The sequence below is a fragment of the Ascidia mentula genome, chromosome 1 (assembly GCF_947561715.1).
Source record: "Ascidia mentula chromosome 1, kaAscMent1.1, whole genome shotgun sequence".
In the NCBI taxonomy this organism is placed as follows: domain Eukaryota; kingdom Metazoa; phylum Chordata; class Ascidiacea; order Phlebobranchia; family Ascidiidae; genus Ascidia; species Ascidia mentula.
The window spans coordinates 20578497-20603635 of NC_138566.1; the positions used below are offsets into that span (position 1 = coordinate 20578497).

At 37.0% G+C, this 25139-nt stretch overlaps 4 protein-coding genes across 5 annotated transcripts; 3 read left to right on the top strand and 1 right to left on the bottom strand.

Annotated features, from left to right (window-relative positions):
- The first annotated feature begins 2723 nt into the window (after positions 1–2723).
- Positions 2724–8647, top strand: LOC145889273 (uncharacterized). The gene is made up of 18 exons (XM_082980210.1): positions 2724–2923; positions 3289–3355; positions 3538–3748; positions 3840–3954; positions 4262–4405; positions 4484–4580; positions 4789–4965; positions 5032–5102; positions 5256–5406; positions 5481–5599; positions 5834–5937; positions 5997–6099; positions 6177–6329; positions 6698–6946; positions 7019–7178; positions 7237–7592; positions 7667–7923; positions 8047–8647. The coding sequence occupies exons 1-17, from the start codon at positions 2807–2809 to the stop codon at positions 7901–7903; spliced, it is 2631 nt and encodes an 876-aa protein (XP_082836336.1). The 5' UTR covers positions 2724–2806; the 3' UTR covers positions 7904–7923; positions 8047–8647.
- Positions 8648–8789: 142 nt separating this feature from the next.
- LOC145904579 (small glutamine-rich tetratricopeptide repeat-containing protein beta-like) lies at positions 8790–10792 on the bottom strand. The gene is made up of 7 exons (XM_082992382.1): positions 10458–10792; positions 9880–10040; positions 9708–9812; positions 9503–9641; positions 9357–9437; positions 9153–9298; positions 8790–9066 (listed from the first exon to the last, which is right to left on the bottom strand). Exons 1-7 carry the CDS (start codon positions 10665–10667, stop codon positions 8943–8945), a joined length of 966 nt encoding a protein of 321 aa, XP_082848508.1. The 5' UTR covers positions 10668–10792; the 3' UTR covers positions 8790–8942.
- Positions 10793–17253: 6461 nt separating this feature from the next.
- On the top strand, positions 17254–21730 carry LOC145894870 (cell division cycle protein 20 homolog). The gene is made up of 12 exons (XM_082983540.1): positions 17254–17445; positions 17559–17677; positions 17755–17880; positions 17940–18094; positions 18694–18802; positions 18913–19109; positions 19179–19273; positions 19333–19414; positions 20660–20794; positions 20986–21111; positions 21240–21371; positions 21441–21730. The coding sequence occupies exons 1-12, from the start codon at positions 17297–17299 to the stop codon at positions 21621–21623; spliced, it is 1608 nt and encodes a 535-aa protein (XP_082839666.1). The 5' UTR covers positions 17254–17296; the 3' UTR covers positions 21624–21730.
- Positions 21731–22026: 296 nt separating this feature from the next.
- LOC145910566 (uncharacterized) lies at positions 22027–24943 on the top strand. 2 transcript variants are annotated; one of them, XM_082997746.1, is made up of 10 exons: positions 22027–22138; positions 22198–22328; positions 22618–22768; positions 22855–23039; positions 23169–23340; positions 23518–23588; positions 23777–23884; positions 24043–24130; positions 24229–24366; positions 24463–24943. In XM_082997746.1, the coding sequence occupies exons 1-10, from the start codon at positions 22087–22089 to the stop codon at positions 24603–24605; spliced, it is 1239 nt and encodes a 412-aa protein (XP_082853872.1). In that variant the 5' UTR covers positions 22027–22086; the 3' UTR covers positions 24606–24943. The 2 variants fall into 2 exon arrangements, with proteins under 2 accessions (XP_082853872.1, XP_082853880.1); XM_082997754.1 differs by having other exon boundaries at positions 24455–24589.
- The last annotated feature ends 196 nt before the right edge of the window (positions 24944–25139 follow it).

A 25139-nucleotide genomic window follows, 5' to 3' on the forward strand; every position in this document is an offset into this window, starting at 1 on the left:
GTGTTGGTGACATGTTTCCGTAAAGTGCGTATAACTAGCCGGTTTGGATGATTGAAATCATCGTCTTTGCATTCGAATGAATTTAACACGTATTCCCTGAAATGAGAAGTTTCGTTCTAGTGATTGTGTTGTGTATCTGTGGTAGAACAAGGCATGTTGGTGCCCAAAACATAACAGCAACTCTACAGTTGGACGATGAAGTCTCCAATGACCTATCTACGTTTTTGCAATGTAAGTGTGTGGATTAATGAGAAGATTTAACGTATAAACGTAAATTTTGTTTAATGTGCCATTACTTATAACCTAAATGACGTGGAAAGCCTTTTTTCACCCATGTCTACTCAGGAGGTACAGATTTTGTTATGCAAGTTATAAAATAAAGGACTGTGCTTACTGGCATACCTAGGGCAACACAGCAGCAAAAATACAAAACTTTATTCAACTTGTGCGATTATAGGTAAATTGTGCAACAAACAAGACTGGAGTAGTTGCCGATTGTTAGCAGTCATGGGACGATGTAATGGAATATATAAATCTTTCTGCCCACACGCTTGTGGAATTTGTTCGTCGTGCTCACATGTGGTTGGCATTACAGGTAAAATTTATTTTTTTGCAGTTAGTTGAAGCTAAAATCTGTCACACAACAAATTTAAAATTAAATTGGGTACAAATTTTAAGTGTAATAATTTTATACCAAGTTTTTGTTTATTAGGACAGGGCGTTGGAACTTGTGTTGATGAGTTGGAGTGCTGTTCCAAAATCAACGATATCTGTGAGCTCGAAAGTGCGAAAACATTATGTAAATCAACATGCGGGTATTGCTCAGCTACAACGAACACAGGGCCTCCATGTTCATCAGGTCGGTAAATTTTACATAGCTGTTTATCCTCTGAACTACCAAGTTGCAAACAATTAGATGTCAGACAATAAAAACTCTTGATAAAGAAACACACTGGCAACAACTTTGTGGCATCTGTGCAAAAGTGCGAAGTGGAACGCGAAAGTAGGCTATTTAAGTTGGGAAAAGAGATTTTTTGCTCCTTTGCAGCCTGTTTAATTTTACGCCTATTTGTTTCGTTAATCTTACGTCCAATTGCGTTTGCAGATTGTGGAGACCATTGGAACAACGCTACTTGTCTATGGATCAAGAAAAATGGATTTTGCGAAACCAAACCTAGCTTTGCTAACAATTGCCAAGAGTCCTGTAAATTGTGTACAAAGTGCGATTAATTGTATTTGTGTTGTTACGTTTTGCAAAAGGAACTCATTTACCTCATAGAATACCTCGAAGTAACCTCAATATAAGCTTGTCTAAAAAACGACAATCGTAGATTTTCCGGAAAAGGTTTGTAAGTGGATCACAGCTGGACCCCTTTTCGGAGACAGTGTATAGTCGTAGTGTATTTTTTCACAAAACATGTGACGTTTAACTTTCTTACACCACGAGCTATGATCTGTGAGACCAAAAGCCAAGATCTGTGAGATCACATTGCGATATGTTAGACCGAAATCCATGATCTGCAAATATATGGGACAAAAGTAATATTTGCTGCGATTGCGCGACAAAGGAGACTTAGAAGAAGTAGCACAAGTTGAAAGACGTAAAGCAAGCGAGATAACTACCGAAGTCGTCAGAAAGACGGAGTGCAAATGTAAGAGTAGAATGCGGTTTAAAAAGACCAAGTTTTTTTGTAACACTAAATTTTAAACACTTTAATTACCGCTGAAAGCGGCATATTTTTGTTTGGTCTATTGCAAATACAAATCTATTACGCAACAATGCCGATTCTTACCAATGCTATAACAACTGCTGCCTTGCGTAACAATCCACGAGACACTTGTGTTTGTCATGATTGTAACGGTGATAATACAGGTCGTTTAAAACGAGCTTAACGCCTAGTATAAAGTATGGGTCTTCGGACAAATTTAGACAAAATCCAGGGGTGACAATACAAACGTTGTCGCCCCTAAATCGTCGCCTATTGTTCCAGGTGCGGCATTTTGCCTTTTTGAACCTATATGTAGGAAGATTGAAACTAATTATGATAATGGTGATTAAACCTTACAACCACGATATTGCAACTATTCTAGTTCATCAACCTGCAAAATCGCACACAACTATTTACTTTTGCTTGTGGTAACCACGTGGACCAGAGTACGTCTTTGCATGTCGGCTGCTTCGAGACTATTATGGGTGGCGGCGGCACGTTTTAAAAATCGATAACATCGATCCACTTTTTACGTTTTTTTGGTTAGGTGCTGTGTGTGGCAATGAGTTTTTGACAGGTTACGCGTACCTAAATCATTATGCCTCATTACCAGTTAGATCAATTGTAAACTTCTCGCATTTGTCAAGTTTTATGTGAACAAAATGATCAAGTCTTATGAAGCAAGGTTATATGTTCGACTTGCACATTAGAATCATAGTTAATAAAATATATTATTGACATATAAACTAGGAAATAAAATAGTAAGTTTTGCTGTATACATATTACCACGAAATGCCCAGTCCGTGTTTTGTTTAATCATTTTGACATTGCACCAGTAAATACTTCTGTTTATTTGCGAAGTGTTTTGAATCGCACAGCGCCACATACGCAAATGAATTTGTGTAAAGAGCTTTTCTGGCGGAAATCAACATTTTGTCACAGTTCTTTCTTTCTCCACTTTCACCAGATAAACATATTGCTTGCATAACTCTATTTTGTTCAATTAGATTTCTGAATGACATGTGTTACTAACTTACTGCAAGTTAGCCAATGTAAAACATTACATTTATAATTTGAAAGCAATATTAGTATTCCGAATGAATTCCATGGTGTCAGACAACGACCGTCTCTTGATGGAAACATCAAAGTCTGAATTTAACAAAAAATGCAGACGTGTTTCTTTAAAAAACATACCAGGTGGTGTTTTAAATCAGGTGTGTAATGCACTCCCTACGTACTGTACAGTAAATATATTGTTACAAGTTTAAATTCTCTTAAATTAGTTTTAGCACTATTGTGTGTCAAAAATTTTTTAATTTAACATTCAATAACTGACTTTTAAGTTATTTTGTCATAAACACTATCATACAGCAACCATCAGTTTCGTAACCATGCATAATTTTGCCTGTAATCTGTGCAAATATATATAAAAAAATAGAACATCAACAGTTTCCAGTCCGTGCCATCAACAATTGCCAAAATATATCCTGGTAACAAACAAATTTTCCAGTCTGTAGTGTTCTATCAAAATATTGCTTTAAAACAATAAAACTTACCCAACCACCACTTGTATATGCAGGACATTCTTGAACTGCTGAAACCTTATTTTTACCAACAAATCCATATTGACAAAAACAGTCAGTCATGTAAGTTGATGTTTTGTCATCATTTATCTGCTTACTGTGCATACATCTATTGTTCATCTTCCTTAATTGGAATGTATATATATAGCTTTAGCCTATAAAAAAAAATGTTAAGAATCTTAGTTTTTAGTTACAAGTAATTATGTTTATACAAGCATTGAAAAGGATTTTGTTAATAATTGCAGGTAAAGCAGTTTTGCTGGATGGAGATTGTGCTTCTCGCTGTATCGCTGACCTTAATGGGAAATACTTCCGTGGACAAAGGCTGATTGTTTGCTTGGCATCATGCGATTTTATGCTGTGCATAACCCAACTTCCGTTGTCCTATACTCACAACCAGTTTTTGAATTTGCTGGCTCCCTTTGGTACATCAGAAAGATGCTTTCTTGTACATAGGTTCGTTAGCATTTCATAAGCAAAACTTATTGATTGTTACATCATCACCATAAAAGTTTTTGCTTTTACAATTCACTAAATTTCCTTTTAGTAGTGTTACTGGCAAAAGTAAAGGATACGGATGTGTTGAGTTTACCAGTAAAGAATCCTCCATCAAAGCCAAAAACCACTTGAATGGTGCAGCAATTAGCAACAATGCTTTACAGGTAAGGCACTTCATGTTAACATATACGTATATTTCTTTAGGAAGAGGGTTATTACACACATGGTCATAAAGATGACTTTATATTATTTGACTACAGTACAATGCGGCGGATAATGTGTATAAGTGTGTACCAAACTTTATGTAATTTTTCACCAAACACTGCCTCTGTCATGACAAACATTAAATTATATGTTTCCTTTTTAACTAAGTAAAGACCATGTGGTTAAATGCATCATAGTTTGTGTAAAAAGTTAATTTGAAATGACACAAGTTTTAAGACATATTTAGCATTCATGCATTTTTACTAGGTACATTGGCTGGACAGCATACCATCAGAGTATAGTGGCCTTTACTCCAGCTGTTTGCTGGTAGAAAATCTACCCACCGATTTTAGAGATTGCACTGTACTTTCGGAATTATTTTCTCAATATGCTACGCCCTCGTTTTGTCAGGTTAGTAAACCTGTTTACAAAAAAAAACTACTACCAGCATTCCATGTATACATATATTAACTCCTGGTTTATAAACAGCTTGCAAACTGTGAAGTAAATAACTTCGCTGTTGTGGAATACAGTGATCCTATGCATGCAGAAGATACATGGTACAAACTTAACAATCATGTAATTGGTAAGTTTTCCTGTTAAAAACGGACAAAGGAAATGTTTGATTTATTGCCATAACTTTTTTTTAATGTTAATAGACACAGGTAATGTTTTGTTGTTTTTGGAGATATTTGCCAATGTGTATTAAATCATGTCTAATGATTCAGAAAAAAGTCTATGATCTGCATGATTTTCTTGATATTATAATGTTGCAATAAAAAAATGTGTTCCAGGTAACTTTTCAATCAAAGTATCTTTTTGTGTGCCTGGTCCTTGTGGATTGGTGGTCCTTAATGCCCTAAGAGCTTCCCGTGATCTTAAGCGTGCCAACCCCACTGGAGGTCTTCTTCCCACTCCAGTGCAACCTATGGATCACAACCCTACAGCATCAATCTTGCAAATGAAGAAAGGTTTACTGTCTACATTTAATTAGTGCAGCAATTGTTATCTTTATTTATACTTGCATCACATTGTAGGACTTCCATCAACAACTTTGGCAGCTATCGAATCTGGTATGTTGAATGTTAATGCTGCGAAAGATCCCGAGGCAAGTGTTGAAATTTTTTTGTATGATTAGTTGGAAAAAATTTAACATTTTTTGGTGTGTAATGTTCGTGACAACATATCTGTTTATTTTGTTTGCTAGAAATTAAAACAACAAAAATATTATGTTTGTTAAATGGAAATGGTATATTCTTAGGTGCAAAACCTGTTAAGTGCCTTGCATAACCGTCTTGCTGAAACAAACCTAACGATGACCCAAGCATCCCAGATGCAACTTCATCAGGGTTTGTGGCCTCAGGCACCTCATGTGGTTAGTTCAACTATGATGAACCAATTCCAACAATCAGGTAGTTATGATCAGTTTACCCAAACTTGTTTTTTTGTGAATTGTTTTCTTGCAGTAGCATGTCAGTATTTTCAGAAAACATTCCACCACATATGATTGCACTGAGAAGCAGAAGTGGGAGCATATCTTCATGTGATTCAGGAGCACGTGTAGAAGATGATGTATTTGAACCAACAAGGAGGAAGAGTCAAGAGGTAGGATTTATTCAGGACATAAACTTTGTGCTAGAGTTACTGCATCTTACTGTTGAATCAACCTCCTGTGTTCTGGCCACAATCCCATAGCCCACGAACGTATGTGGTTCCAGGTACACACAAACCAAAGAATCGCCACCATTTTTTATGCTATATGTGATTAAACAGAAGTGTAGACATAAAACTTTTGGTACCAAATTAAATTTCTTGTAATGTGCAACTTCTGGTTTAAAGGATCAATGTTCTTTCGATAACTACATGTATCCACAATACAACATCAGTCAAACAGAAGAGAGAAATATTAGCAGGGAAGGCTCACTAAAAATTCAAAGCAACAGGTAAATTTTTAATGCTGCATTTTAAACAGTAAGTTCAAGCATATACTGTGTTTTTCCAGAGGTTCGCTGATGATTGATTCCAACAGTCACCATTCACAGCATAGCTTTGTTCAATCATCGATTTCAAACAATCCCATCTTATTTCTTCGTGAAGATTCACAGGTGAAACACTTGTTGACTTGTGTTATTTCGTACAAAAAAGTAAACATATAATTTAAAATAGTTTGTTAAAATTTTAGAGAAGTGAAAGTGCTGATTCAGCTTACAGTGGCAGTCAAGGTAGCAGCACTTCAGAAAATTCTTTCCCATGTGGTAACCAAAACAATGATCGTCAAACCATCAACCAAAATTGTTTTCTGCCCAATCTGCCATTGCATCCCAACAGACACAGGGTAAGCCATAATTAGCTTTTTAATGCACATTCATAAAAACATTTGATTATGACATTTTTTGTGGCATTTTATTTAATATTTTTGGAGAGGCGGCTTGGATATTAGAGTATTACAAGCAAAAGCTATACATAGGTATTTCTCTATGTGTCACATGTTGGTAGCATCAGTTACATGTTATTGTCAAATTTAACTGTAATATGCTCTACTAAAAATATCCTAAAATCATAGCAAACTGTCAAAGTAAGTTCAGTGGCTGGATTAGTGAAATGAAAGCATGTGCATTTGATTTGCACAAACTTGCCACACGGCTGTTACAATATGTAATAACAACTTTAACTAAGGTACAATTAAACATGGTTGTGTGTTAGGTAAGTGGTTTGCTGGGTGATGCACCTCCTGGCATGTCAGGCTCCCAGTTCAACCAACTGAAAATACCACCAGGAATACAGAGATACCCACCTCCTTCAAATCAACAACAGTGTTTTGGAGATGTCCACAGGCATCAGTTGGTAAATTCAAAATCCACAACACCGTTTTCAGGAAGTTCCGGTTCCATCATTTTTCAAACTTCAAAAATCCTGTGTGCCGAAAATTCTGACTCTGTGTCTGGTTCAAATGTACGTTAGTTTTTGTGTGATATGAATAATGTAAAAAAAAATCATGTAACTTTTTTATAAACTTTTTTTCAGGGAAGTCAGGGTGCTGCCATGGAAACAACTTCAACTTTGCTGGGAGGAGACTCGTCTGCATTTAATGATGTTGTTTCCACAAAGAGATTCACACAGAATTCCTCGCGGAGAGCAATTCCATGTCCTGAATTTATGAAATCTGAAGCTGATCCAACGAAAGGTAAATTTTTTGGCACACTGTCAATAAACGTTGCAGTGAATATTTCTCTATTTTCTAGTGCCATTGACTCTGTTCAGTGGTAAGGCAGTAATGGGTGTAAACAAAGCTGATGGATTTAGCAGCCTGAATGACATGGAAGGTAATACTGCAGAAGGAGGGAAGTTGTGTCCTTCGACCAATTTTGCAACTCCAAAGTATCGACACACTTGCATGTCGAACAGACCTCTGCAACAACAGCATCTAAATGCGGACTCACCTACCCAGCTGCAGTTGTTGGGCAGTAGTTTGATGGAAGGGCTGCTTGGAGACAGTCCTCGATCTGCAGCAACCCCTAACACAGGAAGTGTCCCATATGCCGGCAACTGCAGATTGCTACGGGCTCTCAACCTTATGTCTCCCAGCGATTTGTCATTAGCGGTTTGTATTTGTTCACATTTCAAGTTTAACATGTGTTTTGTCATTTGCAATATAATTTATTTTATTGCTAGACCTCACCACCTACACCAATTGGCATGAGAAGATGTGACAATGGAAACGTACTACCATCACCGGAACCAAGTCCTGAGGCCGGGGCATATGTTGGTCAGCATTCACAAGGTCTCGGCGGTCATTACGCCGACTCCTATGGCTTAGCTGGCGACATATGTGCCCTTGTTGCTGGACAGCGTGCTCACACACCTGTTACTGGTTTCCTGCAGAAACGGAGGCGAAGTAATGAGACCTAAACACCCCAACTGTTTTTGTTGTAAGTTTTTAATTTATTTTTAGTTCCATTAAAATTATATATTGTCATATTTGCACAAAACTTTGACAAAAAATCTGAATGTCTCCCTTTTACAAATATTGACTGTGTTGTTTTTTTTTGCAGGTTATGGCATAAAAAAGTGCCTTCAGCTGAAGTTCATTTTCAATTAATGTTTTCACGTCTTGCTGCTGCTTCCTTACCGATGCACTGCATGTGCATTTTTAATCCATATTGCGTTTTTCACCATGTTGTTTATTTTTATATAAGCTACTCAGTAATTTTTTCCACACTGCAATCTATGGCTAATGTTGCTGTAGCAGTTACAAAAAAACAAATCCTAAAATAGATTTTATAAATCTGTTTCTAACATACACCAACAGAGCAATGGCCCATTTGGCTCACCAACAAGGTGCACATTGAACTTACCACTTTACATACCTAATTTCTCTTTACTGTTCTGCTTTTTCTTGTTTCGCTAGCTGCATAGCTAAGATTGGCCTGCCTTTCGTTACTCTATATACCAGTACTACACCGCTTGTGCTTCGCTTGGTGATTTTGTGCCATGCCTGTTGTGCACCACATAAAATTGTGATGTTGTGTTTTGCACCCTATAATCTTGATAAAAAACAATCCATGGTAAGTATAACCCCATACAGTAACCAATTTTCCCCAACTATTTTGTTTACTTTTAATTATTTTATTCCACTTTCTGTTCCTTTTCAACCATCTGCAGTTTTATTCTTTCTTTTGACTGTTATTGAACTTGGGACTTTTGTTTTTGTGTTGAAATACAAGTTTTAAGTTAAAAAATGGTATGCTGAAATATCCCAGTATCAATCTACCCCAATCAACAGAAAAATTGCAAATTGAATGTGTATTGAATTCGTTTCACGAAAAGAAGAATCTTTTTAATAGCCGCCAGTTTGATACCGTGATTTGCACATTAAATAAGTGGAACTTGCAACAGCATCTCCCACTAGCGAAAGCAATGATCTAATTGTAACCTCATACACATTTGATCAGGTTTGTTTGTCAGGTGAAGAATCTGTATTGTTGCTGGTGTTAGAGTTTTGTACTTGCTGGCGAAGTTGCTCTACTAGTTCTGGGTTGTTTTCAGAAAGTTGTTGGGCAAACTGTTGTCCCCTGTGTTAAAGTATACAAAAAATATGTGATTTCTACAACACTTTACACTGCTATTTGTCATGTGTAATTCATGTCAACGAACATACATTTGCATTATGTTGTTGAAATCAGGCGCACTTCCCTCACCACCAGCATTTCCCTCTTGGCTAGAACTTGGTGCAGCACCAGGTGGTCCACTCATACCTCCCATTAAATTCATTGCCATTTGTTGCATGGCTGGATTTGCCATAACCTTAAGTGTAAAGAAGTGTAATTAGGTCCCCAAAAATACGTCTATATCTTTCAAAAACCTGTTGTGCCATGTTCATAAACATTGGATTGTTTAAAAAGTTTCCTATACCTCCCATTCCTGCTGGCATTCCTGGCATGTCCTTCAAATTTAATACAAAGTTTTGCATTTTGTCAAACAAAAATACAGGGTTTTTGAAACTATTACTGGCAACTGTTGTCCTTTTTGCTTTTCTTGTGCTATTTCCATATTTTTCTTGTATCCATCATTGTTAGGGTCAAGTTCTAGTGCCTTTTCATAGCATTTGATAGCCTCATCATATATCTCCATTTTTGAGTATGTTAGTCTGGATGACAGGCAAGCAATACATAATAAACAGTTCGTACAGCTAATGTATAAAATTGAAACCAACCCCATTCTGCTGTATGCTTTGCTATAATGGGGATCTATTTCTAAAGCTTTTTTGCAATCTCTCAGGGACAAGTCAAACTTCTGTCTTCCTGTTTGTGCTGCAGCCCTAAATATATATTGGTTGTCAAAGACTATTAATGTAAACAAATTTTACATTTTTACAGTAAACTTGCCTGTTACAAAAGTACACAGCATTACGAGGATCTAGTTTAATCGCTTTGTCGTAGCAAGAAATGGCTTCTTCATATTTCTCCTCTTTCATGTGACTGTTGCCTTCTTGCTTAAACTTCTCTGCATCAGCTTTTTCTTCATCTGTTAAAGCCTTAGTTGGGGGCTTAATATGAAAAGTAAGTGTTAAATGTTTGATAATATATCTGCTGTTGCATTTACTAAATAAAACATTTAAACTTGTATAATCATTATTGCACATAAATTCGTTTTTAAGCCTTAATTACAAGCAAGCCTAATAATATTATACAGCAGCTAAGGTTCATGCACTTCATTTGGATGTTGGGGTTGCAATTAATGCCATGATAAGGAGTTTAAACCCCGTCCTTTGCAATATATTTCTATGTATTAGTTTCTACAGATAATATGTTGTTATGAATTCACTACTGTTTTTCTATGTTACATACATTTCTGCACAAATGTTTGTAACTTGTAAGCCAGATGTTTGGTATAATTAGCATGGATTTTAAACTGACTGGAACCATGAAGAAATTCACGTAAGTTCAGTAAAAAAAATATTTACCGGTGGTGGGCAAGCTTCCACAAATATGTCAATCAAATTTTTTTGTGTTGAGGGAATATCATCTGAAGATGTAGCATATGCCATAAACAAGCATTGCCTTGCTACGTCTATACTTTCCGCCATGTCTGGTGTGACACCATCCCTTTTAAGTTCATTCTCTAAAAACTGTACAACTGATGCAACTAACCTCTTGCAATCGTCATGTGACATTGTCTGCTTTTGCGACTTAAACTGCAATAGTGGTAAGTAATAAAAAATTAAACCATCTGTAAAAATTGCTAGGTTGTTTGTTGTAACACAGCAGCAGTTTACACGACAAAAAGAGTCCCATTGACATTAGCACACAACACAACATAGGACACGCGTGATTTGGCACGACGCACGCCATTAGCTGACTAAAATCATGATCCTCTGACGTAAGTGTTGAGAAAGTTGGAATTTTCACAGCGTATATTTAGGTTAATGTGACAAAGAAATAATTAGTCACATCACATTACCAAAAGCTATAATTTAATGGAATGATGTGCCTTCATTTACTTATCCTTCTCGGTCGATCCAACCGATCTGTCAGGATTGGGAAACAAGTGCAGCTTAGGAAGTATTCAGTAGTTTTATAACCACGAGCAGGAGTGGAATCGGAGTTTTGTTGCAGCAGGAAAGGAGTCGGTCGTCGTGGCTTTATCACTTCTGATATAAAACCTTGTATAAACGTTTGCCACTAAAATCATTTTCAACAACCAATACTTTACACATTGCAGTAATGGAATTAAATCAAACTTTGCCATATAATATAATGTTGACTTGGTCAAATATTAACTATGCCGACGAGTTTTGCAGTTCATAAGCCGACAACGCGTGTGCCGATTTCTTTTTGTTCGCAACTTGCGTAGTCTGCAATAATTTTGGTACCCATGAGGGCATTTATTTTTGTTGTAGTGATTAATCAACTTCTTGCTCATACTGCCAGTCGCCTTTTATTTTATGCAACAAAAATGGCGCATCAACTAATGTCATCTTTATGCAAGAACTATACAAAGACAACTTTTCAGACCACCGTGCGCCCCTCATCTTGAACTCGACCTTTTCCTTCATGGTGATTCCGAACATTCGGGAGTCATCAATGTGGAAGAGGTCATGTATCTTTTGAAGAGAGTTTCCAACAAAAATCGTTGGAGAAGTTTATCGATAGCACAAAAATCGTACTCGAATAGTGAGATGTCCTATACTTGCAGATACCATATATGTTGTCCAGTAGATATGAACCGGGTTCCTCGGGCTCTGAAAATATATTTTATGTACCAGTTCCTCCCACACTAGCGATAACATCGTTAGACCTGTCAGGAGACAGCTTGCTAAGCGGTTTCTGTATAGCGAAAACCGTTTTGCTGATTCGTAAAGAATTACAATTTTGGTGCCTTGAGTTGCTTTGAGACGATAAACGTCTTTTGTAAAAAGCTTTGTCTAAACTATAATCGCATTGCCAATGTATTCCTTTTGAACAAATTCGTTGATTTTCTACTCTCAAAGCAGCCACAGAGAAACGGCCAATCCACCAAATGCAGTCAGATTTTTGAATTTCAAATTTGCGATATATCTGTTCACAGCTAATAGCTAGCATCACTACTGCGGTATATAAAGACAATTTGTCACTTACACTTTCTTTCGCGAATACAGTTGGTAACGTATGAATACACTCGCCCTTACAACTACTTTCAAGTTTCCGTGATGGTGGGAAACTGTGACGCGTTAGTGGAGACTACAATGCACAAACGTTTTTTCGTGTCTAAAGCATTTCACTTCTTTTGGAATACATTGCTCTATTATTATTGAGTGGTTCACACTTCTTAGGGGTTCTAGCTTTCGCGACAAACATTTTAGATTATCCACTAACTGTAGCAAAAAATAAACTACTTCGTTCCACGTCCCTGTAACCAATTATGTAGCATTCGCCCTTGTTTTCTCTATACGACGATCTAGATATTTTATCGTGAAGATGATCCAAAGCCAAATAATTGCAATGCGTCCATTGTTTTACTGAAGACGAAGATGCTTAAATGGTAATCAAGAGCATCGTGAAAAGTGACAGACATCGTTTATCGTTATTGTTCTTGCAAAGGCCTTGTTAAGATCATTTTCTTTTTTTACTTATCATTGAGACACAAACATCGAATGAAATATGTAAATCATTGTTCATCTCAGAAGGATTCGGACCGCAAGCTGAGACGTGTTCTGCGTGCGTTCCCAGAAGGCCACGATGTTGTCCGTCAGTTCGAAGTGAAAACGCAATTTGCCTCCACACAAAAACGCCGATTGCAAAATTGTGCTTGCTCTGCAAGGCGATGCGACAAACGAATAAGTGCATCCGACGCATTCAAGCCAAGCACGCAGTCGTCAAACTGACCTGAATTGCCGTGCAAGGGATCGTAAACTGATGAAGATAGATCTGGGATGTGTGTTGATCTGGTTTGCCGCTTAACAAATGCGGCACATTGCAAATGACTGGAGCTTGCTCGCCGGCGACACGCATGTTTTGCTTTCTTTACTTCGTTGTTTCGTGATTTTGATGTTTTCTTTGTTTATTCGTAAATGTGTTTAAAGTGTAGGCACACATCTAGGGGGAAGAATGTAACGTCGAAAATCACTCAAGCATAATACTGCGTCATACAGTACGTATTTGAATTGCAACACAATGCCAATTTGGTCTAAGTGACGTTATAATTATAGAACCGTAGGTTTGTGCCACGTGTACCTTGCTTTGAAGTTGGTGTTAAGTTTATTATTCTGAAGCTGCTACCTATTCTAATTGAATCAGCATTTTAGAACAATTTAAATTTGAGTAAGCAATATCAATCTGTTTGGTTTGATGATATTTTTTCTATCTGGCTCAAAATTCCGGTAAGCACATTTTTATTGCCATAATATCGGTGAATAGCTAGAATGATAAAGAATTGAAAGCCGCAAAATGTAAGATATCCTCATTACAAAAGATCACGACGCAGTATAGTTACTAAAACAGGTCAACATATTTTGGTGTGCGATGCGCACGCAAAGAAGGTATATTGGTTGTCACGCGAAATCATCCAAAATTTTGACACAGCTGGTAGCCTATGCTGCGTACGAAGGTTTCCTAGGTCGGTTTACTTCTGCGAGAGGGAGGCGATTTGCCCGTTGCCAAGAGTGATAGTTGGCCCGTTTCCAAGTCTTGCAGCTTTACAAAACAAGTCGCAACCTTTGCGGCTTATAAAATCGTCATCGCGTTGGATGTCGCCGTTTTCCCCATTCGGGCATTACATGAGCAAGTGTTACAGGTTTTTATGTTTAGCGATTGCAGAGCTTTATACGAATAGGAGGGCGATGATAGTAATGTCGCCTGGGTATTCTGTTCAGCAGTGATTCTCAAACTGATTATAACAAAATTAAGTGTTTGGTGGAAAATGGAGAAAACAGAAAAATAAGTTAGCCTACTGCGAATTGTAAATATAGGGAAAATCTTCCTGATTGGCATAATATGTAACACACGGTGTACGGACTCGAGCCACAGTTGGTTGTATTGTAATAATGCATTGCCTCAAATATTATGTGGGTGGGCGGCCGTGAGCATTGTGAATTTAGGGTATATACAGGCTTTACTACGTACACGAAATACAGCATACTTATTGTTTGAAATAAAATATTTTTACCCTACTTATTTGTTTGAAGATTCAATAAATTTAAACGCACAGGGTGAAAATGAAATACTGCTATGAATTTACGGCCATGTTGAACAGACCCCGACCCGAACTAGTGGGCGGAAATACAATTTACTGTTCTCTTGACGACGAATTCGGAAGAGAAGGATTTCTGTGGAGAGTGACGGCAGTTTCAGAATCTTACTCAAACTCTGTCTCGGGCACCGTTGAACGTGTCGATGCTAAATCTGGCATAGTTGTGCTGTCAAGCAGAACAATGGCGAAAAATGCTATTTCTGGGACTTTTTCCTACAGTAGTAATATTGAAATTCGTCGTCCAACGGATTCATCCAATGACGTTGCGACATATAATGTTGCATTTACTCTCTGCCCAAACCCTACCTTTGCATATATTTATAAACCAATACAAAATGGCAACAATTTGATTGAAATAAACACCGGCAACGTCAAAACATATCGGGTGCTTAGTTGCATTCTCGGACTTGCGACAACAGAGCTGCCATGTTCCCTTCTCGAAATGGCAAATGTTTTGGCTGTCGAATTTGGTCCGAGTAATGTACGATATGTCTCGGTGTGTAAAAATCCTGATGGATGGAAGTATGTTGCTGACATTATATAATGTTTATTTCCAGAATCCAACCAAACGATGATAAACGACAATTTAAATTTATTTTCCAATGGAATCAAACTGTTAAATGATGTACATATTCTGTTTTAATTCGTTGGTTTCACTTCTATTTTGACTGTTGTGTGCATATTCAATGATCTATATGCTTATATAAGACCATATCAACAGTTTCGATCATTTTCGCAACACAAGTGTGTGTAATTTCATTGATTTCATCTGTTGCGCTTGGTTTTACAACAGAGCTTTTCAAAATACCTTCGTTGCGTGTTGTCAGATATTTTTGTTCGATCCGATTAAATCAGTTAATTTCCTCGTCACACTTACTGTTATAGTTTAACAAAGTTAAAAAGAGGAGCCGTGTCTAAATTAGGAGGAAACGCAAATAGAGGAATTAACAGTTTAAACAAAAAAGAAAATATGCAGTTGTGTTGTTAATGGAAATATGCATTTATTTGCAGTGGCAAGACTTTGTTGCTGGTTGGCGTCGCTGGTGTACATCAAAACTGAATTTGATTTAAAAGCGATTGTGATTGACAAGAGAAGTTACTCCCAGCCAAATTACTCCCAGTCAAGTTACTCCCAGCCAGCTAACGAGAAGCCTTCTGTTTTTTTTTATGTCTGCGATCAGAGAAATTCCACAAAACAGTGCATTTGAAATTAAACGGTTAAGGGAGAGCGTCCTGTTTTGAAATATATATAATATACATTGCATGTGCGCGAATGAAGGGAATTTTTTCCCCCGGCTACTATATATGTCTGCCGTTGAATCATTTTTTTTATAATTTTTTTGGTTTAAGATCAAACATTCGACCACTACGATTAAATATCATTATAGTACAACGCAAAACTCTTTTTTATGGATCCTTTTGTCAAAGCCGGGATTTAATTGCAAACTGACATGTTAGATTCTAACAGGAAGTATTTGATATTTTTGTGAAAAATGCAGTCAAACGCCAAGAAATGTAGACTGTTTAATTCAATTAACTGAAGTTAATGGTGTCACTATGGTGTTGAAATTTCAGCCTGATACTGAAATTGGCCGACTGACATTTACTGCTTGTCCCAACACAAGGCTTTACAAGTTGGTCGGTTACGATTAACATGACAAGCCGTAAAAATCATTCACGGAGATTGTATAACGATCATCCCCGGGGGTTGAAAGGAAACATGTGTGGATATTTGTTGTACTTCCGTTGTAAAAGTTGCATTTTTAACTGCCGACTTAGGTTTTGCCTACTTTGGGGATGAAGTCTAGTCAATGAAACAATTATTGATCGGTTTAACCGCCGGCCAACATCTCAGCCAAGGGCCACAGATGGACAAACAATTTAGTGGAAACTATTAAGACTCAGAGACTAAAACAGCTACTCTTCGCTCCCTAACCTCCAGACTATACAATAGAAAAAAACACTGCCACATATCGATCCAGGCTACGTAGCCTACTTACCATTAATACCGTTATTCTGCATTATATTTTAACAGCTGCAAATTTTATTGTCGGTTAAAGACGTGGTATATGTCTACTCCATAGTATATTCGAAGACCTATATTAGATGAAGGGACGCGAATGTTGTGACGAAATTTCACCGCCGCGACCCATCAAGTCGCAGTCTGATACCATGCTGGCTGTAGGTGTCGTCAGCGATGGTCAGTTCTTGGACCCAAGTTCGATCTGTGGGACCACAAGTGATAATCTGTAAGACCGAATTGCGATTTAGTTATTTGTTGCAAGCGCCGCAATTATTCTGGACGACATGAAAGACGAGGCAAAAACAAAGAGATAATTGCTGCGATTAAACGCCGCAAGTTAAAAGACGTAAAAGCAAGCGAGGTAACTAGGGAAGGGGTCAAAAAGTTAGGGTGTAGATGTATAGGATTAAAAGCGGTTTGTAGGCCAAAGTCCAAACAAACTGTTAAAAGGTTGCGAATTATGACAGGTCGAATTCCCTACGCAGATGACTGTAATCTGCTTACACTTTTGTGTCTTTTGTTGGGCCTTTTTCTTTTTTCTGCCTTCCGCTTGAGCAGTTTTGTCCAATCAGAGTTGTCTCTTTAAACGAATGGCATGACGATTCATTGAGAAAAGCTTGGAGGGACGTTCAAACTTGCTTCAACTGAGTAGTTTGTGTGTAAGCGTAATAAGCGTATGTTGTTGTATTTGGTACCAGACATTAAGACACGAATTGCGTATAAAGCTAATGACAGGTATATTTTTTATAGTATGTTAAAACTTTTGTATCTAATTTGCGAGAAGTATAGAAAACACAACAACGAATTAAAGTGTAGTGATTATATAAACTATAGCCTATACACTTCAATAGTTATGTTTTTTAAATCAAAGAGCCTCCCACATTGTCGCAGATGAAAAGACAATACCTAACCGAGGACCAAAGTTTCCTAGAATTAATGAGCAAGTCTATACACTTTGATTGTTTAGGCTGCAGAAATGCTAAAAATTTTAATTTGCATCTGCAGCAATCGTTTTCAGTTTTATTTTGTAAAGTATTTAAAAACTGAATAAAATGTCATCACAGTTTGATTTTGAAAATGAAGTAAACAGTCTCACACGTATGGACAAGCCACTGCAGTCAGGACCAAAGGCAAGATGGCAAAGAAAGGCTTTCGACCTGTCTGCCAACACAAGTTTACACAGCAGATCTTTAAATGTCAGGTATGACACATATATTATACTTTACAACCAATTAGCTAGAATTTTTCCTGTAGCTGTAATGCAAGAGGTATACTTGTATTTCTTGTATATAATATGAAATGCTTATTTTTTAGCCACAACTTTCAAAATAGTGTAAGCAGTCCAAAACAACCAAATCTCTCCTTATGTCAGAGCATAAATAGAACACCAGGATCTTCCAAAACTCCAAAGTCTGGCAAAGTCAAAACTCCAGGTGACTATTGTTTAAACAGGTTACAATATTATGGTGCAAGTAAATTGATTTAATTGGTGTCAATTATTATTTCAAAGGAAAATTGAAACCCTCCAGTAAAAATTCAAGCCTAAGCAAAACCCCAAGTCGTGGTGACAGATTTATACCCAACAGACAAGCAACCAACTTTGAAGTTGGGCATTATAAGCTTCTCTCCGAAAATGGTTTGTAATTTGCAAGAAATTTATTGAGATAATTGTGAGTTGTCTTTTCTTTTGTTTAGCTGAAGATGGGGAGAGCTCAACATTGGCTCAAAGCGATTATAAGCGCCGATTCAGTGAAAATTTATGTAAAGTCAGTGGTATTTCAGGCGGTGAAAGAATCTTAGCTTTTAAATCAAAGCCTGCTGCAGTAGAAGGGTACCAAAATAATGCCAAGGTATGTTTAATTTATTTTTTACATTTCTACTATTTTTGACTAAACATGTTAATACTGACCAAAATAAAGTTTAATGGCACAGATCCTAAACTTTTTCCTATCATCAAAATTAATGCTAAATAGCTTTTTTGTCATCCACATTGGGGATGCACTAAAAGTTCGCTTTGCCGAATTTATTCTGTCAAAACTAATGTTTTTACAATTATTCGGTTTCAACATGCATTACTAATACACAAAGTTTAGTATAGGTTAGAATCATTGTAAAAACTGTACAAACTTGTTTGTATTTTTTCTTCTTGTTTATTGTCACAGAAATGACTTAAATTAACTTTATGCAGTTGGCAGTTTAGTTATTCTTGCAGTGCCAATAAAAGGCTGGATGATAGGCAATATTCTTTTAATGTGAAATCAAGACTTATGTGGCTTAAGCTATCTAAATTTTTGCCCATGTTTAGCGGTCACCATTAATAACACCAATTTGTTTGCATTGTTGGTAATGTTAAAAATCATCATGAAATAATTCCTACTAAAAAACAGCAAAAACTTTTTTTTTACAAACATGTGTAAATGTTGCCTGAACCATTATCTGTTTGCTGAAGGTTTTATACAGTTCAGCCAAGAAATCCAACACAGACAGAAAGAAAGTGCGACATATTCCAACAACTGCAAGTCGAGTCCTTGATGCTCCAGATCTCGGCAATGATTTTTGTATGGAATTTTATTGACTTTAACATGCATTTTAATTTCATATACATTACTGTGTTTATTTCTCATTGTTATTCGTAAAAGAGTTTCTTGGTCATGTCATGTATTTTTAGACCTAAACCTCCTCGACTGGAGCTCCACCAATAATGTGGCTGTTGTACTTCAACGAGCAATCTATATATGGGATGCAACTGGGGGAGACATACACAGACTCATGAGCATGGAAGGATCTGATGATTATGTATCCTCCATCAAATGGCTTGCAGATGGTCAGCACATTGCAGTTGGAAACAGTAATGCAGAAGTTCAGGTGTGCAATAAATTTTAGAATGATTTAAATGTTGTCATGAGTGTTGATCATTGTTTTTTTTCTGCACAGTTATGGGATGTTAATGAATGTAAGCGTGTTCGTAACATGAAGAGTCATGCAGGAAGGGTTTGTTCTTTGTCATGGAATGAACACATACTGTCAAGGTAAAATCCTTGTACCTTTCATAATTAAATGATGTTCTGACCATAGTGCATTTGTTTAGTGGTTCTCAAGACGGATTTATTCACCATCATGATGTGAGGGTGGCACAGCATCATGTAGGATCTCTCACAGGGCATTCACAGGTTTGTATTAGATTGCTGGTTCTTATAAGTTTATGCCACACAGTGAATACAGAACATAATATTTCCTTTCCTACTACTTTTTTATATTTCGGTGCCTAATTACCCACATAATTTCTCACTGGTGGGAACAGTGGCGGATCTAGAAAAAATATGAGGGGGGTGTTCGGTTTCGGTACCTAATTAATGAAGCCGTTAGATGCGGTTACAATTTTTTTTTTGACATTTATCATGCTGTAATTTTTTGTCAAAATCTGGGTGGAAACCAGTTTAGTTGTTGAACACATTGCCAATATTACGCATGTTAAAAACAACTGTTAGCGCTAGCATAGGTGCAAAGAGGAATATAAGGCCACCGCATGCAACATAGTTTTTAATTGAATATTTTCTTGATAACGTAAGCCCACATTTAATTCCTTTTAGATAACACGTATATTTAAACCATTCTTTCAAAGTCGTGGTAATGGAACTACGGCGCAAGCACTACCGCAAAAACTCGCATCGAGTGTTCCTAGTGTTACGCAATTGCGTAAGCCAGGAAGCCACCGTTTATGTAACGATTCGCACCAACACTGGCGTTCATATTTTGCAATGCTCGACCACAATTAACCTTAGTTTACAGCGGAAAATGGAGGAATTCCAAAAAAAATTTCGATCCCCGCTCTAAAAACAAATCTGTAATGGTCTAGGACGTGGTCTTGCACCACCAAATACACATCGATGTTTAAGCAGGATATAATTTGCGAAATATATTTAAAAAAAAAGACGAAATACAAAATACTCGTTTAGCTACAATTACAACTCTTACAGAGTGCGGCTTCTGTATAGAAATTGTAGCATAAATGAATAAACTTATAAGGTCGCGCTTTTAAAAACGGTATTGTTTTCGGGTTATTGACCAACGGCACAACAAACGATTGTTTCATAAGCGGTCATCGCCGCGTGAATGCAGCGCGCGCGACCGAGAAACAAAGAAACAGCGGAGACGAACACTTGACCGTAGTGTTCGACTGTTCGTTCCTACGTTGCGGAAAATTAACCGCACTTTCACACCCCACAAAACAATGTGCCAAACTGCCGAGGGAGGTGTTCTGACACCTAAATACCCCCTTGATCCGCCACTGGGTGGGAAGTTTCCCATCGGTTAATAACCACTGTATTAACTCCCCTAATGATAGAATACAGAGTGACTTTTACCCCAAGACCTTTTTCTCTGTTGAAATATATCATCTGTGAAATGTGTTTCAGGAGGTGTGTGGTTTGGAGTGGTCTAGTGATGGAAAATACCTTGCAAGTGGTGGAAATGATAATGTGGTGAACGTGTACAGTGGAAGGGAAAGTAAACCCTTGCACACTTTCACAGATCACCAATCTGCAGTTAAGGTAACCTCACTCCATGAAATGTTTGATAGTTGTTAGTTTTTTGTGTAATCCCAATGACAAAAAGTAGAAGTGTGGCTGTTTAAAATGAAAGGTCAGAACTTACTCTTTTTATCCCATTACATACATTTAGCTGTTTGCAGTAAAAGTTGTTTTCATTAAAATTATATCATTTATATAATATTTCATTTTAGGCTGTAGCTTGGTGTCCGTGGCAGCTAAATTTGCTTGCAACTGGCGGGGGGAGCAACGACCGCCACATACGATTCTGGAATACGCACACCGGCGTTAACACTAAATCTGTAGACACCAAGTCCCAGGTAAAAGCCGTACAACAATCTGTAGTATTTTGCAACAAAATCATGCCCTTTGTCCTTATTTTGATATTCCATTATCTTTTATGTAACCATAATAACTGTATTTAAAATTTATCGCCATCATTTTAAAGGTGTGCGCCCTCAAATGGTCGACGCATTACCGGGAGTTGGTTTCGTCCCACGGTTATGCGCACAACCAGTTGACTGTTTGGTCTTATCCCACAATGCAGTGGATGCAAGATTTAATGGGACATTCTGCGCGGGTAGGTTTCTTTACTTGTAGTTTAAGTGGAATCTGTCCATGTCACGCTGTATGCCATTTTATTTCAAAGGTTTTGTATTTGGCGATGAGTCCGGATGGTCAAACCGTTTGCTCCGGGGCGGCCGACGAAACCCTCCGACTGTGGGAATGCTTTGCCGTCGATCCGAGCCAAAAGAAAAAGAAAGAACAAACGACTTCTGGTGCAAAGCCGTCTAATGGCAGCAAGATGAACTCGCTCTTCTCGATCAGATGATTTTATCGTCACTGTAACTCGTTGATCGCCTTTTTTTAATTTCAAGTCTCGAGGTAGTTCGTCGAAACATGTTTTTGTTCTCATGGTTTCGATTTAAGAAACTGACATTTACGGCAATAAACACATGTGTTGCATTGGAGTGTGTTCTTTTCTACGTCTTTGCATATATGTAACGTATGTCGCTTCAAGGTTTTGTGTGCACTCGCAAAGAGTTCGTGAGACAATCAGCGAAACAGATAAAGTCGTCTATTTCGGGAAACTTCGTTTTGTGGCATTTCACCTTAGCTTCGTGACAATGCAGCAATCGAAAATAATATGCAAAACAATTTCCTCTTTATCAATCTATTGTTTGCTTCACTGCAGTTAAGTTTAGGATGTCAACTAAAATTCATTAAACCAATGAGAACCTGATTGGTAACCAGATCTTCTCAAGCAATAATTTAAAAATTTGCAATTTAGAAATATGAAGACAGCAACAATTCTTGTCATTATTTTCAACCTTTTTGTCGAACAAGGTCAAACTGTAGTTTTTGTATTGTTTTGTGTTGATGTATAACAAGTTTATTCCATATAGATGGGCGTTCTCAAGTGAACGACAGAGTAGTTTTGAATGAATCGACTCAAAAAAGTTTTAACATGATCAGAGGAAAATTTCTTTCGGTGGCATTGATAGAAGGATCATTGGAACCTGGTAGTAATTGCTCTGTAAGTTTTTGTGTTTCCTGTGTGTAAAATAAAATTTATCTGCCCTTCTGTAAGATTCCCGAGCAATTCAGTTTAAATGAGTTCGCCAATGTGCAGGTAACTTACGACGACGGCATTGCAGAATCTGAACCGCAAAAGCTTCGTAGATATCACTATATTTTATGTAGCTATGTCGATGATGCTTTGTCAAAGATGGGTCGTTAAAATTTGGGTGCTGTGGCACCAAATTACCAAATAAACGTAAAGAAGTAATATTATAGTCTGCTATAATACAAGCTTACTTGTGCAGATAAAATGCCAAGACGCGGGATACGGACCAGGAAAAATCATAAATATATCCGATGACATGTGTGCAGAAGTTGCTATAATGCAGTGTTTTCGCATTGCACTACAGTGTTTTCAAATAAACCAGTCTTATGTCATGTTTAATGCGGTGACAGGTAGCCAATAAAATAAATATTTTTATTTTTTGTTAGTTTAATGAGCCGAAATAAACTATATTCTAATCGGTACCTATTTCAAACAGAAACACAGACGAACGCAAAAAGAAACAATTTAACAATCAATTCTACGAATCCAGTTATAATTCATGCTCCGGACACTTTGTCCTCGTCATATTATGAATGGAATATTTACTGCGAAGTCGTCGAATGCATTTTTAACTTTACACTCAAAGAAGTAAATCTTTGGGCCTATAATGAACATATTTATGTAAGTTTTGTTATTGTTTTGAATAAATTGCTTCTTGTTTTTGTTTGTTTTAAGTTGTCATGTATATTGCCATTGAAATGTTTGATGTCGAATTCAAAACGAAACGTGGTATGGAATTGACGTTTTCAGGTTTTGATTGAAAACTTATCCAGGCAAGTTATTTTCTGCAAAAAATGGACTTCGATTCACACTGCCCCAGTCACTTTTAAAGGACATGGGAAAGTATTAAAAATCCAAATGCAACTTCGTAAAAGACAAAATAAGATTCCAAGGGGACGATTTAAACTTACAGTAAATGCAGGTGATGATCTTGTCTTTGTTTTGTACTGTTTCCAATCACAAGTTTAAACACATGTGATCTATAAAACATAATAAAACCATCACCTTCATAAAGCAATTTTAACCGAAAATTAGGAATTTGTCATGACATTAAAAGCGTAAACAATTTTCAATACATGTTTTGCATGCGATCCTACAGTACAAGTGGCAAAAACAGCTCCCGAATCACGAAATGCTCCTCTATACCGTGTAGGAAGCATTCCTTTTACGGTCAGTTTTTTCTGTAGTTTGTCATTGCTTTCTCCTTTTATGATAACAACTGTCAGAGCAATGTTGACAAAAAGACTAGGAAAACAAAAATGTTAAAATAAAAAATGCGCATTTACGGACTCCCCAAGTTTAAAACCACTATTCGAAATCACTTTCTTTGGCTTCATGATATTGTCGAACATGTTTAGGTACGTTCTTTATTACCGACCCCACCAACACGGAAACATGTTCCTGCTATCGCCACCACGAACCCTAGTGTAAACATAAGTACGGCTCACAACAAACAAAAGTGCAAGGTATGTCGATAGAGTATACTTGTATTTCCTGCATGATTTTAAACAGCTTATTTTAAAAGTACGCCTGATTGGATAATTGAAATGAAATCCATTGTTTCCAGGTTATCTGTACTAAAAATGACTTCGCAAAATATTTTGACACATACGCTTTTTCACAGCTTCACAAGTCTTGTCATGGCCACACTGCTGATGGTGCGGCAAATCAAAACATCACGCATGACACCACCCCAAGCTTTCCTACGACCGGTACACATATCCTTTTATTTGTTGCTTAACTTTTAATTTTGAAAAAGGGCATTTACTTTTCATGTTGATAAGAATGATTTGAAGTTCATGTTTCTTAGTGAATAACCAACTTATGAGAACATCGACTCTTCCCCGCCAAGGCAACTTCAGCGTTTCTAAAAATAATTCAGATTACACAACGTTTGTAAACCAACCCCCAGAGAACAAGACTGTTGCAAATTTTTCCAAAGTTCAAGGTACTATATACTTACGGTGAACTTGAACAGTTTTACTTACATTTTTTTAATCTTTTGCCTATCTGTTGCAACTTTGATATTCTACAAGCTCTTTAGGAAACAAGTACCTTGTATCAAGAAATACATCGAGGGTGACTGAAAAAAATCACAGCAAAGGCGAAATTCTATGCTTTGCCTTACTGGCATGTGGAACCCTTATCACGTTGATGATAATATTTCAACGCGTTCGTAATTATTAAATGTATCTGTTACTTATGATTTTTTTAGAATGGAACAGCTTTCAAAAAGTTGGATAATCCAAAAGTTTAAATTTGCATATAGATTGCTTTAAGTGTCAACTAGGTGTTGTTATCGAATATGAAATTGTTAATTTTCCTTCCTTTTACGATTGTATCAACGCCGCTTCTAAAGTTGTGCTTGATATATCCGTGTGTCTGTCGATTAGTGATAACAACTTTTTGCGCAAATGGAACAGACTAAATGCATGCGTTAAATGGTATTTAACGCGGTGAGTCTCGGTTTCAATTTGTTGTGATAAAATTTGATTTATTTGTTTCAAAGTTTTTAATGTACAACAATTTTAATAAACTTTTAGTGTGTAATTCCGTATGGCCTCGGATCGCAGAATCGCAAACAAGAGATAATCGAAGTCAGGCAACAGCCCATGTCGCGGTTGACACCTGCACTATAGAAAATCTAAAGAAGTTTTCCAAATCCGAAATTTTATGGAAATTGAATTCTTATGGGCCGTGCAGGTTATTACGCTTGTAACA